We start from the raw sequence: 14,093 nt of genomic DNA, 5'->3' as shown, positions 1-14,093 counted from the left end.
CCATATTTCATGTATTTTTAAATTTTTTTATTTATTCTAGTTTCATAAAAACAAACAAATTAGATAATGTGGATAGGGAGTCTGGGATTAATTTTGAAGCAGCTGATTAGTGTGTGTTTGGATAATTGTGTCTGGGACCAAGCCTAAAAAGCCTTCAGGCTTTACCGCAGTCTGGAATACAGAAACACTCCCACCTCCTCCTATCGCTGCCTCTGCTTCAACATACCCTCCTTTATTCTGTCTTTTCACATTTTCCAGTGCAAGTGGAGGAAAAACCTGCTTCTTTTACTTGTTTTTTCATCTCTTGATACATAAGGTCCTTGATTTCTTACACCTTCAGTTTCTCCATGCCTCATGCCAGCGTGCTTCCCACTCATCCCCCACCTTCACTCGTGCGTCTCCTCATCTCCTCACAAAAGTGAAGCATATCACATAACACAATTTGCTGAAATTGTTCTTTTTCATCAGGAACACACACACACATATATATATATATATATATATATATATATATATATATATATATATATATACGCATATACACACATATACATATATTAAATTTTTTTATGTCAAACCATCAACTGCAGATGAAACAACACTAAGCACAATTTCAGTCTGTTTGTTCAAATTGTTTTCTTTAAGGTATCCAAAAAACAATAACAAAAAGCTCAAATAGGAAGACAAAGAACATTGTGAAGAACTGATTTATTTTTATTCAAGTAATAATCGACAAGAATAATGAGAATACCAAGTATTACAAACATTAGCAATAGTCGCTCAAGTATGTCGTATCAGCATTACAAACAACTAAAGTGCAAATAATTGTGATATCATCTCACTAAGTTATCCAATCAGAGTCTTCGTTCATGATCAGAAAACATATTTCTGCCTTTAATTGGGCAAACAATTGTAGTGCTCTGTCCCGAGCAAAGGACCCCTCTAAATGACAAACAGACTGAGAACAAGTCCCAAATGAAGTGTCCTAACTGTTAAACATGACCTGAAAATGTTGCTTTTATTTCTGAACTTGTAACAGCTGTTCACTGAAATGGATCATTTTAAAACTAGCCAAGTTAGGCACTAATCACACAGGCTTCGAGACTGGTCGGCAACCATCTGGGGAGCACTGGTCATGGGGGGTAAAATGTGTATTCCCCGACTGGTTGTTAAATTGTTGCCTGAGGAATTCAATTCAATTCAAGTGTTGGTTGCAGTGGTAAGGCACAACTTTTACCTGGAATGGGAACATTTCCCGTTTCCAGTTGTTTTGCACTTTTACAAGTTTTACAACAACTCAAACATTAAATGGCACACATTTGCAGACAAGTTGACATCTTCCATGTAATTTATGGTTGTACAAAACAATCTCCCAGTAACCAAAGAAATAACAAACAGGTTTCTGTTGCAGCTCCCACTAGTGACTGCCACCAGCCTTCAGCAATTACTTGCCAGCGGGTAACAGAACAGACATTTTACCCAAAGAATCAGAGACTGCCAGGGGGGTCACTGACCAAGGTCTGTGTATCTGAGGCCTTAGCAGCTTAAAAGCTATAATTTCCTGTCACACTTCTATTGACAATCATAGGTATTAAGTGACTCTATTGCAAGACCCTGATCAGGTCCAGCCCAATCCGTCCCCTCTGAAGGTCAACATTCAGGACCCGGACCTCCACTCGCTCCCCAGGTCCTAGAGCCAGGCTGCGACGACGCTGGCTGACAGGCAGCTTGTCCAGGGTGATGTTGCTCTTGTGGATGAGGCCTGCACGGCCAACGCCAATATCTACAAAAGCTCCGAACAGAGCGGTGTTGTCCACACGGCCTGTCAGCACTGCACCCACCCGCAGATCACTCATGGACACAACGCCCCGTTTAAAGTCTGCTTGTCCAAAATCTGGGAATGACAAAAAGATAGCTAGACGCAAGGTGTGGAGCAATATCAGTGACAAAATAATACACAAGCGGCAGACAGTCAAAGTGTTTGGGAGTAAAAAGTGGGACAAGGGAATGCAGAAAAATTTGTTGATGAGGCAGACATGACAAACAGATAACATTTTGAGCAGTCACTCAATATCTACATACGTTTATCAGCAATGTATCAAACCCCACTTTCCACTTTGCCTGCTCATAAGACCTGTTTCCTGTCTGAAGTACTAACACAAACAAGGAAGGACTGTGCTCTAGGAAATAGTCCCGTCCAATTATCCTCCCAACAGCACTGATTTCATGCAGTAGTCTTGGCCCATCTGTTTATTCAGCTGAGCACTGGCTATGAGGCCAGCATAGTGTACTGCAACCGAATAAGGCCAACCTGAGAATGAACTTTTAAGCTGCGTTCCTCAATTTTAAGATGAGTTAGCCAGCAATAAGTGGGTAGACTTGACTTCTTTCCTCTTCACATAAAATAGTATTTAACTAGCCAGTCTGAAAATAATTACTCTTTTGTACTTACATCTTTGTTTTCCCTGTTTGGGGGAAGACACTAAAAGAAAAATATGTTGCGCAAATATTAAAGTGCTCTGTGCCATTTTTAATCAGGATTTGAGAGTTGATGCTGACTTATATTTCCTCATTAGCAATAAATAGGCTGCTTAATCAAAAACAGAAGAGCAAGAGATGTGTCCTATTTTTTTTCCATGAGAAAACAAATTTGAGCTACAGCAACAGTTTGTAACTATGGATGGGGTTTTAGTGGTATGTTTGTATGTGCCTGAACTGAAGCGTTTCAGATTAAGGAGAAAAACAGAGTTCTTTGTGCATTTTGTATGTGTGTCTCTGCAAAGAGACGCTGTCCAACAACACAGTCTGTTGGACCCATCACACCCTGTCAGAAACACACTGCTTGTATTGTGGGGCTACAGGGAGGAAGCCACAGCACTGTCAGATCCTATCAAGTTACACTGCCAAGACATGCCTATTATAGTAAAGGCAAGAAAAGTCAGTGTGTGTCATAACTAGCAAGACTCTCAAAGAGCTGGATGAATACAAGTTTGATTTTCTATCAGTCAGTGGGGACCTATAAAGGACATCATGAAGGAAAGATGAGAGGCTAAGGGAAGTTACTGTGACTGATAGGCTGCAGATACGTGCAGTCTACAACATTTTTATACGATTCAAAATACTGATAGTTTTGAGATATAAGGAAATAAAAAACATGCATGATCAAGGGTATCCATACATATGTTCATCGGCTTTCGTCTATTTAAATATCTTTTAAATAATAAAGTGAAAGTAACATTTACGTAAACATCTTAATGTCAGCGTCTCATTTTCCTATTAAAACCATCATTTTTAAAAAATGTTTACATGCATTAACATGTTTTTCCTTCAGCATTTTCCACACTGTCTTTTGTATTCTTCTTCTGATTGAATTGATATCAGTATATCAGTGAGTGGCCGGAGTCTTACTTTGTCGTATGTCAAACCCGGGGGGCTGCGTCAGGCCGTCTATAATGAGTTTGAGGGTCTCGGGTGTGGTGTCCAGGGTGCGGGCCAGCTCCTCTACACTGCTTGCCTTAACTTTGTTCTCCACACAGTGTTTCAGGGTTGTACTCCCAATTTGGTCCACACTCCCACCCACAAGAGACAGAAATCTGGACAGGAGAGACATGTGCAGAAATTTAAGCTTAGAAATAAAACCACAAACCTACTTGACTTCATAGAGCCTTCATAGATACTCATTTTTAGGGATTTAGAAATTCAAATATCATTATTATTTACTAGAGTTTAGTGTGCTACAGTTATACTGAAAAGGGAAAATGTTGGGATAATTTATCTATATTTCTAGCAATGTATTCCATAAACTACCACAAAAAAAATTAGGAAAACGCCACACCACAATCTGCTCATATGATGCTCCATCTCCAGTTTGTATTGCTAATTGCAAAGTGTCGCTACCAGTAGGGGAGTAGTTTTTGCAGACAAGGCATTGACTGTGCAAACTACAAACAACCACCAAAGAACTTGCAAGGAGGTTTTTGGTTCTGAACCAAGTAACTCTTTTCAACCAGTTTCACCTTGTGACTACCAGCAAAGTCCAGCAATCACTTGCCAACCAGTCAAGGGAATAAACACCCTTCCATTAGCAACAGAAATTTGCCAGGAGGGGTCACTGACCCATCTCTAAGCTTGCATGACTGGGGTCTAAGAGTAGATGACAAACAGTAAAGGTAAAAACAGAGAAAAAAAAAGATGCTGGAAAAATGGAGGGGGAAAAAAGGAAAAAAAACATATTAAGCTTATGCAGGAAAAGTGAGCAGGCACTGGGGAAAAATATGGAGAGCGGCAGAGGTGTGTGAGTAATACGCAAAAAGTTGTGAGTTGTCAAGGTGGAGTTTTCTGTGTTGGATGCAAAAACACATATTTAATTTACCCCTGGTAAATCAGGTAAATCCTCATTGGGCTGTAAACGCTCTGACACCTTGTTTTATGAAACTGCCTCCACTGTGCTAAGGCTGGACTTCGTGTCTGTCAGCTACACTTTTATCACTTGATTCCAGCACGATGTCCCACCACATAATGTCTAGACAGTCAAGTCGCACCATTTCAAATTCACTGAGCCAGAGATATAAATCCAAACTAATTAGCTGCTCTCTGTACTCTAAACAGAAACAGTAACAAATTGGCATTAGAGCCAAAGTAGCGAGCAGGGTTTATGGAAAAAAAGTGAGGTGTGTGTATGTGTGTGTGTATTATACATACTGTAAATATTATTTACAACAGGCACTTGGCATATTTGGTGATAGATGTGACTGCATTTGTTTCTATGCATGTGTTCATGTGTGGACCAGCTGGGTAACATCCGTGATAGATGTCGCTCACTGGCAGGCTGACGCCAAACAGACTCAGCAGCTGTCCACAACATGATGGACAGAACAGGTGGACACACACCCGAACACACACACAAACCTGATTCATACACTGTGTTGTTCAGAAATGTTCATTTGGCAATAGGAGGGACAGTACCGATGTAACATAAAACAGCTTGTGTACAAACTATGTTTGTGACAGCTGTGAGTCGAGAGGCCCCTGCCATCGAAGTCCCTGTCTAACGCCCAAAAGAGGGAAACAAGCGGACTCAATCCTTCAACACCAGTAAGCTTGATCGGTACAAAATAGTAGCTAAGTATGTGCCAGACATGACTTAGTGGTAAGGAAACAACACCTTCGGACCAAACTGGATATCTGTCTAACAATAAGGTTTTCTCTCCTGCGCCTCTTTAATCTTCTTAACTTTCCAACCATATATCTTTTAACAGGAAAAGAAATAGTTGTGTCTTGATTGCTTAGACACATATCATGTAGACCCCCAGTTGGACTAAAGCCAGGAAAAGGCGGCTGACATATAATTTTTTATAGAAAGCAAGCAAGATCATTTGTAAAGCTTTTCTTTGCACAATGCAACCAAGTTTAATTATATCATTAAGTACAATTTCTGATATTTTAACTCTTTATATATATTTTAAGTCATACAGTTAATATAAGTTCATATAAGTTTTTTTTCCTGCTCCTTAATTCATATACACTGTGGTAGAAGTTCAAAATCCAAACTTTAAATGTATGAGCACACTGGTTGACTAGCAGGAATACTAAAATCTTAAAAACTAAATAAAAGCAAATAATTATAAATCTATATAAGAAGAACAGAAGAGCACAGGAGAGATATCTTAGAATAGATTAAGTGGGTGGAGGGCCCTACTTGTAGGTGTGTGTTTCACATTTCATTTTTCAGTGGTGTATGTTAGTATTTAAGGGGTACCAGGAGTCCAGAGGCCTCCAACACTGTTGGGTTCATACTTATATAATTACTACCAACACTGTGCATGTATTTTTGGTATGTGTGTGTGAATGTAGCGTTGGGTGGGCTTCAATACAGATTTTATCCAGGCATACAATCAAGGACCCACTCTGTCTTGAGTTATAGAAATATTAGGCCCTGACTGTTACTTATGAGAACAATATTCATCACACAGTGGAGGCTCTCTGTCTCAAACCAGATTACAGCTAAATATTTCACATAATGCACTCACAGAATTAGGCTTTACTGATTTTTTTTGGGGGGGGTTGGGTTTTTTTCTTCATTTTTTCACTGGAGCGAATAATTCTACATTTTCGTATAAAATAAAAAGGTGGACAAATCATGTGTGTGCTCTTGTGTTTCTAGTTTTGTGCGTGTGTGTGTATATGGTTACAAAAAGGGGTGAATGTGTAGGCTGTGAGCAGTAATGGAGGATCCAGTTCCACTAATGTGATGAACATGATATTCCTTATACAGCATAAAGACACACACAAACACACACATACACTAACACACACAAGCATTCCTTTACAATTCTCCCTCTAAACCTTGTTTTCACCATTTGTAGGTGAGGAGGAGAGAAAATCTTTGGGGTATCTCAGTGATGCTCTCACAGCTAATAATCTAATCAATTCAAGTTGATTCGATTATTAGTGATTAGTAGCGATTATTAGAGTTCTGATTTTGAGTCAGTATACTAAATTAGTGATTTTCAAAGTAACTCTTTGAATATGAATATAACTCACCAAGACTTTTACAGCTATAATGTGAAGGTTTATGTAAAAAGACATCCAAACTAGCCCAATGAGTGATACACTCATCAAGTAGTATGGTCTATTTTCCAGATCACTGTCATACCCTGTGATTTTAAGTTTAGTGGAAGGTTATTTATTTTCTGGTTTGTCAAAATAAAAGAGCAAGAACTGACATGGCTTTTCATGTACTGAAAATCTTTACAGAGACAGGTGATGTGCTGGAAACCACAACACACTTTGGGATACTTTCAAAACCCATACTGAATGGAGTACATTCCCAGACTTGGATTATAATACAGCCATAACACCGGATAATGCATTTGCCAACACAGGATTAAGAATTCTGAACAGCAGGAGAAATAGAAAAGCAGAGAACGATTAGATGTCCAGTGAGAAATTTCAATTGTGGAATTAAATTCTGTGGGAAAAATGCTAAAGATATCTTTAAATGGTTGGTAATTCTGGTTAAAAGAAGTTTTAATATGATAAATGGCCTGTATTTGTATAGTGCTTTTCTAGTCCCTAAGGACCCCAAAGCGCTTTACACATTCAGTCATCCACCCATTCATACACACATTCACACACTGGTGATGGCAAGCTACATTGTAGCCACAGCCACCCTGGGGCGCACTGACAGAGGCGAGGCTGCCGGACACTGGCGCCACCGGGCCCTCTGACCACCACCAGTAGGCAACAGGTGAAGTGTCTTGCCCAAGGACACAACGACTGAGACTGTCCAAGCCGGGGCTCGAAGCGGCAATCTTCCGATTACAAGGCGAACTCCCAACTCTTGAGCCACGATCGCCCCATTGAGAAATGAGGCACCATTGAGAAAGTGAAAGGGAGGAGCAGTGAGAGAGCTGAAAGTATGGACGAGAAACGTGTCTGCCAAATAAATAAAGAAAAATAAAAGAGAAAAACAAATAAATGTAACTAAACGCGTGCAGCTCAGAAAGGAGTGCAGAGGGTATTAATAGAAGAGTAATTTGTGCTCTTATATTTTAAGATGTTTTTTAAGACCTCTGATCCCCAATACTTCTTTGATGAACTACTCTCTAGTGCAGTCTGTATTGAACACACAGACACTGAAGTTGGAAGTTTCATACAAGCAACATCAATCTATCTGCACGTGTGTGCACAGAGATACATCTCCCCACATATATGTACAGACACCATCAACAAGAGGAGAGCAATGCTTAAAACCACTAGTGTCAGAACTTGTGTAGACTAAACACAGTTGAGTGACTACAGCTGGAGGAGAGAGGGCCCCCTCTCTCTCCCCCGTTTTGTGTGTCCATCTGTTACACACACACAGATGCTCAATGTGCTTCTGATATCAGCATCAGCAGCGCTAACAATCATCTCTCACACAAGGACACACACACCACAGCCAACGCCTCCTCTCTTGTATCCCATGTCTGCGTAAATCAAATCAGAGCCCTCCACCACTATAACCAACCCCATGTGAGATGGTGTCAAAATCAACTCCATCATAGCCTGAACATGCTTTAGCCAGTGGGGTGGGCTGCTGTTCAAGTGTCCGTGTGTGTTTGTGTGCACTGTACCTTTGTGCTACATGGTAGGACTCCGGGTGTATACAGGTCTGATCGAGGGGGTTAAATGAGGTTGAGACGTTGACACCAGTTTTTCCCTTGCCTTTCTTAGCTGCAGGTTTCTCGGGCACTTCTGGTGCCTGGTTAGATGATGATCTGACACTGTTTTGGCAAGAAAGAAATGCATTTTAAATCACCCCAGTATTCCTGCTCTAAGACTATATATTGTTTTATATAAACATTAAGGGAAAAGAAAATCTATCAAGCCATGGAAACATGCTGCATTTTGCTTTACTGAGCCCTGTGAATTTTGCTTCCATCCAAATATAACGACGGTACAAGTGCTTCAGGCACATCCCACTGGGAGGAGATCCTGCCGCAGACCTGTGGCAACCTGGAAACATTATATCTCTAAGTTGGCTTGAAAACGCACCGGTGGTTGGGAAGTGGGAGGTCTGAGTTGCTAGACTGCTTAGACTGCTGCCCCCATCATCTCGGAGGGAAAAATGTCAGAAATACTGAATGGATGGATATTTGAAATAATCCAAGTACACTGTCAGCATTTCCCAACACATTTGACACGATTATCTAGAGTAACTAAAACATTTTTTCTTTAGAATAATTTCTGCATCACCTCACACTCCTCATAAATCACAAATAACTTCTTCAACCCATCTCTGTTTTACATGATATACACGATACACACTCTTGGATGGTAATTCAACTGTAATTTTTACTGCTTTGAACACTACCAACTGAGCCCCACTGAGAAATTCTCAGAACTTGGGTGCAAGTTTATCTAAACTACTTGCATGGCTAAATAACACAAAATGTCTATCAATAAACAGGGCGTTTTTGCAGTTTGTTCCAACAGACCATTGAATGAAAAAAAAAGACAACATTGTGATACAGAATTTGAGTTTGTCTGCTTGCTTTTAGGTCTATCTATGTGGATATACTGTGTATATGAGTGTGTACCTGGATAGAGTTTGTGGGTTTATTCTAATGAAGCCAGCACACTGCTGGTAGGACTTGGGCCCCATGCCTTTGACCAGCTTCAGCTGCTCCCTGTTGATGAAGGGACCATGCTGCTCTCTCCATTCTGTGATACTCCGTGCCCTTCCCGCATTTAGCCCTGCTACATGCCTAGGAGATAAAACAACAGATTGAAGGGAGAAAAATTACTCATCTCACACTATGTTCAAACAACTTCTTAAAATTATTCTACACTAGATGCTAAAGCAACAAAACAGAACAGGTAATCAAATAAGTAGGATCTCAAACTTGGTTGATATTCATATAGGTTGTATACCTATGGGATCACCTATAATAACTCTACAGTATTTGGCTTAGACACACACACACACACACACACCAAACAAACAGCAGATTCTGCGACCGTGACCTGGCATTTAAGCTAGCACTGGAAACACAAGTGACACACATAAGCCAATATTAAGCATGTATATTTGTCCAGTTCAGGCTGAGCAAAGACGAGAGGTGATTTGAAACTCAATTAGGTCTGCTCTGTTAATGCCCACAGTGACTCACTCATGCTAAAGCATATGGCTATGTCAACACTCCGCATAATACCTCAGTCATCAACAAGTCTGTGTGTGTTTCATGTGCGTATGTGCATAGCTTAACTTTGTAGAGGAATGGAAAAAGCTCACTTGCAGAGCAGACAGGTAAACAGATGACCTGATGCCTGCCTTGCAGCTAATGCCAGCTCAATTCATACTGTTTGTCTCCACTGCAAAAAGTGTGTATATGAAATTTCTGCACTTCCTACTTTTGACTCATGTTTATACTGCACAAGTTGTAACAAATAAGCACATGTGTGCACGGTGTTCTTGCATGTTTCTTCTTCAGCATGTATGTTTCTGTGAGTGTAATTTTGTCCACTGTTTCTAATCCTCTTTGTTAATTCCAGTCAGCCCAGTAAGCGGGCGAGGGTGTGAAGCATTAGTCTAAACAGAAAACTGGCAGGCCATCTGTGTGTTTGTGTGTGTAGATCATGCATGCGCCTGTGCATGACTGTGAATGAAGCCTTGCCATGCTGTGACTGCTAAGGGAAAGTATGCCAGAGGTCTGAGCCCATCTTCATCTCGTTTTCAGAATTTTGTCTCTGTCTGCATGTATTTGTGCAGCACACAGTGGTTAAGTGCAAACATGCAAGTTTTTAGGTATGTTTGATGTTTTGATTCTTAATTATCATCTAACATTAGCAAGACAGCTCATTGGACCCAAACGAGCTGTTTTAATGTATCCCTAGTCTGAGTCTACAGCCACACTCAATAAGAACCCTCTTCAGTGACAACACAGACAAAGAATCTTGCAAACATAACTGTGTGTAAAAGACGGACACAGGCAATGTGAGTCCCACAGTCAAGTCTAAGCTGAGTATAATCCCCATTTTAGTGTTTAGAAACTGTACACGATGAAACTGAGGGGCACTGCAAGATTATTGGCTGGTGACTTGTCAATCAAATCATATCAAATCACGTCATACTACTACTTTTGTTAGTTTGAATTTAATTTGGATTTTCTTTAATCAACACAGGCTCAAAAGCATACATGCAGGTTCAAATATGTACATGCATTCACTTACATTTTCTTCTACAATGTCCTAACTTCACAAGATGATCCTGACCAAGAAAGAAGCCCTGCTCCAAAATTAACACTTTTTGTACCAGCTGTCAAGCATGGCTCGGGCTGTTTTACTGCCTGTGGTAATGGTATATTGCACAGTATATGGAATAATCAAGGAGGACTACCCCGAAATTCTTCCTTCAATTTATCAACAGCTCAAATAAACAGCTGACCTCAAATCAACAGGTACATGGTTAAAACTTGGACACAGTTGGGTGTTCCAATAGGATAAACTGGTTAAAACCGGCTAAAGCAGGCTGTCACCAAGTGCACGCCCAGAGAGGGTTGTTTGATTGGTGGGTCTCTCTCTGTGTTATTGGAGCGTCTCTACCTAACAATTTAAAGCACCTTGAGGCTAGAGCAGGGCGATATGGCCAAAAATATTTATCACAACATAGATTTGAAAATTTGCGGTAACGATATAACTGACGATTTAATTGATGCGAGACAAAATACAACTCCACAACTTTACTAGCGCAAACCCTCCCCCCCATCCATTTATTTTCACTTAAACAAACAGCTGTTTTTTATGTGCATTAAAGTTATATAAAAATTTAACAGTGCAAATGCAAATTCCTTGCTGAAAGTTTAACCAAAAAACATTTCCAGTAGAAATGGGCTGACATATCCTGAGCATAACTATGTATAATATCCACTGAAGTTAAAAAGAGGTGCTTTGCAACATTAAACTGCAGTGTGCCAAATAAAAAAGTGAAATACGTATTTTTCGGACCATAAGGTTCATGGGATTATAAGACACATTAAGCGAAACAAAGCAGTCAGATAAATCAAACTTTATTCAACTCATTCTTCTTGCTTCCTCCACTTCTGTACCATTGATTCATTAATGCTGTATTCTATCACAGCTGCTATATTCCCATGTTGTTGCAGTATGTTAATGACTAACCTTCTATTGTGGATGGATTATCTCAGTTGTTCTCCTGACTTAAGTTTGGTCCGTTTACAGCATCCTGCCATGCGATTGCATTTGTCTCTAACCATCAGGAAACTTCACGTTAACTTTTATCGAGTGGAAAAAAGTTAGCGTGAACATTTTTCTTGTAAAACAAAGGGGGGCCCAGCAAAAAAAGTTTGGGAACCACTGTGTTATGCTAACATAGCTGTGTCACTAGCGATAACGTAGCACATCATTATATACCAGCTAGCCCAACTTCAGTAACCCTACAAACGTCACTGCTGTTTAGTTTCCTGTCTTCATTTATGTTGGAAATGATAGCAGAGCTGTACGTTTGAATTTTTCAGAAATCTCTCAGTCAGAACATGCTATATCATGCTTAGGTAACTAGCGAAACTAGCGAGCTAACTTCCTGCTAACTTTTAACTCCGTTAAATGTAATAAATTCCGTTTTCATGGATGCCTGGATGTTAAACTTCATAGTTACACCTGGTAAAGCAATGCTGATCGTTTTATTAAAGATGAAAGAATTTAGACAGTTTTTAACTCTCAGTGATGCTGCAGTGTTCGTCTGACTTTGGAACCTGAAGTGGACGGAGTTTAGGACCCATTTTACTCCCAGACTTACGAGCACTTTAGTCCGACAAATACGGCAATAACGGCGGCCCGGTTGCATGTTCTACAAAAAAAAAAAGTGCTTTGGTGTGTATCTAACGATCCGCTTTCTCCCTTCTCATTCTCCGTTGCCGCCATGCTTTTTCGGCCATGTGCATATAAAAACAAAGGCACTGCGCATGCGCGTCTTACACACATTCTATCGCAATATTTTATTTTCTTATCGTTGCCTAACATTGTACCGGTATTACCGTGAACGGTATAATATGGCCCAGCCCTACCTTGAAGTAACTGCTGTTGTGATTTGTCGCAATATAAATAAAACCAATTGATTTTTAGACATTACGCGATATGTCATTTTGGGTACTCTACCTCATCAGTATCTCAGAACAGATGTTAATGTCCACACCGACAAAGCTCACACACTCCTGCACCACTCCATCCAATGCTGTCTTCAAAGCTCCAGCTGACACGTCATGCTAAAAGAAAAAAGAAACATTAACAAAACCAGGGAAATTCTAAAGTACAGACACATACACACACAGACAGAAAGACACATGGCAAAAACTGGTTAAGCAAAGAAAACAACTTTAAATCACTGCTTTCATCTGTGTGTGAGAGCAAATACAGGAATTCTTTGGATTTTTCAAACCTCTTTGGGACAGATGAACACTAAAAAAGTAGTAGAAAATCTGGATTTATTCTAAGGCTAACACAGCTGCATGTAGCTGTGTTTTCTTTTTTCCCATCCAAATCTGTTTATCAAAATATTTTAATGGAAGATTTTAACAGACTTTACTTGAGCGTGTTCAGGTTAATTCCCATGTGTTATATTCCATTTTCACCACATACTGCTATTTGATCTTGTGCTGGCAAACCTTCCCTCAAAAAGAATGATAAAAGTACAATCTAAAATAAATGCATTAAAGGAAACATAACAGTGGCATGACACAAGCTTTAAATGACAGCAATACAGCAAATATGAGGCAAATTTTAAACAAAAAAAGGGAGTGAGAAAACTGACTGACAGAAGAAGTACAGAAGGGAAAGGAAAATGTTTCGTTTGGCCTTTCTGTGATTTTTCCCACTAATACAGTGTTCTTGTCATTGTAGCTCTCAGTCTATAAAAGTACCTCCAAATGAAACATTCACATTTCTCATTGACCAGCCAATCAAACATTAAACAGGAGATATTTTTCAAAAGGAGTGGAGCCTGTTTTTTTTTTTTAATAAGAAAGGTTGACAGGAAGAAAGGAAAGGAAAGAAAATTATTGTCAACAAACTATTTAAGTACACAACCAAATAATCTTAAAGAAATATAAGGTCTGGCAGTGAGAAACAAGAAGCCCTGTGTTGTGGCACAAGGTTAAAATCCAGGAGTTCAGCTACAGACTGATGTCTCAGCAACTGCTTGAGGATTAGCTGACACTCTAAACTAGACTACTGTTGGTCTTTGAATGTGTTTGTGTGCATGTGTATGTCTGTCATGTGCATGAACATGACTGAGACTAGCATGGGTTGTCCTGTAACATGATCAAGCTTTTAACAAACACTGACTTGTAAACAGATAACAACAAGAGCAGCTAGCAAACACACCCTCTGTCAGCAATAACAGGATAGGAGGACAGATGAGGACAGAGGAGGGAGAGCGCGGCAGACAGAGAACACATGGGGCTCCTAAGTTTTTGCTTGGCCGTTGTGAACTACAATATGTAATTTCAGCACAGAACCTCTAATACTTAGCACACATTTTTATGCTATATAATTACAACAATATTTCTATCTTGTTATCTTAAGCTGGTTAA

The 14,093-nt window shown here is 39.8% G+C and overlaps 1 protein-coding gene across 1 annotated transcript in view; it reads right to left on the bottom strand.

Moving 5' to 3' along the window:
- Positions 1–737: 737 nt before the first annotated feature.
- Positions 738–14,093, bottom strand: part of srbd1 (S1 RNA binding domain 1) — a 57,694-nt gene continuing 44,338 nt past the window's right edge. Inside the window, exons 17-21 of the mRNA XM_063491442.1 lie at positions 12,661–12,767; positions 9,084–9,251; positions 8,118–8,267; positions 3,409–3,593; positions 738–1,894 (exon numbers count right to left, since the gene is read on the bottom strand). Coding sequence (XP_063347512.1) covers positions 1,602–1,894; positions 3,409–3,593; positions 8,118–8,267; positions 9,084–9,251; positions 12,661–12,767 — 903 coding nt within the window. The 3' untranslated portion in view covers positions 738–1,601. The remainder of the gene's footprint in view (positions 1,895–3,408; positions 3,594–8,117; positions 8,268–9,083; positions 9,252–12,660; positions 12,768–14,093) is intronic.

Source organism: Pelmatolapia mariae, linkage group LG13 (assembly GCF_036321145.2).
Source record: "Pelmatolapia mariae isolate MD_Pm_ZW linkage group LG13, Pm_UMD_F_2, whole genome shotgun sequence".
Lineage (NCBI taxonomy): Eukaryota > Metazoa > Chordata > Actinopteri > Cichliformes > Cichlidae > Pelmatolapia > Pelmatolapia mariae.
Note: the sequence above shows the minus strand (reverse complement) of the source record. Positions and strands in the feature narration are given on the sequence as shown.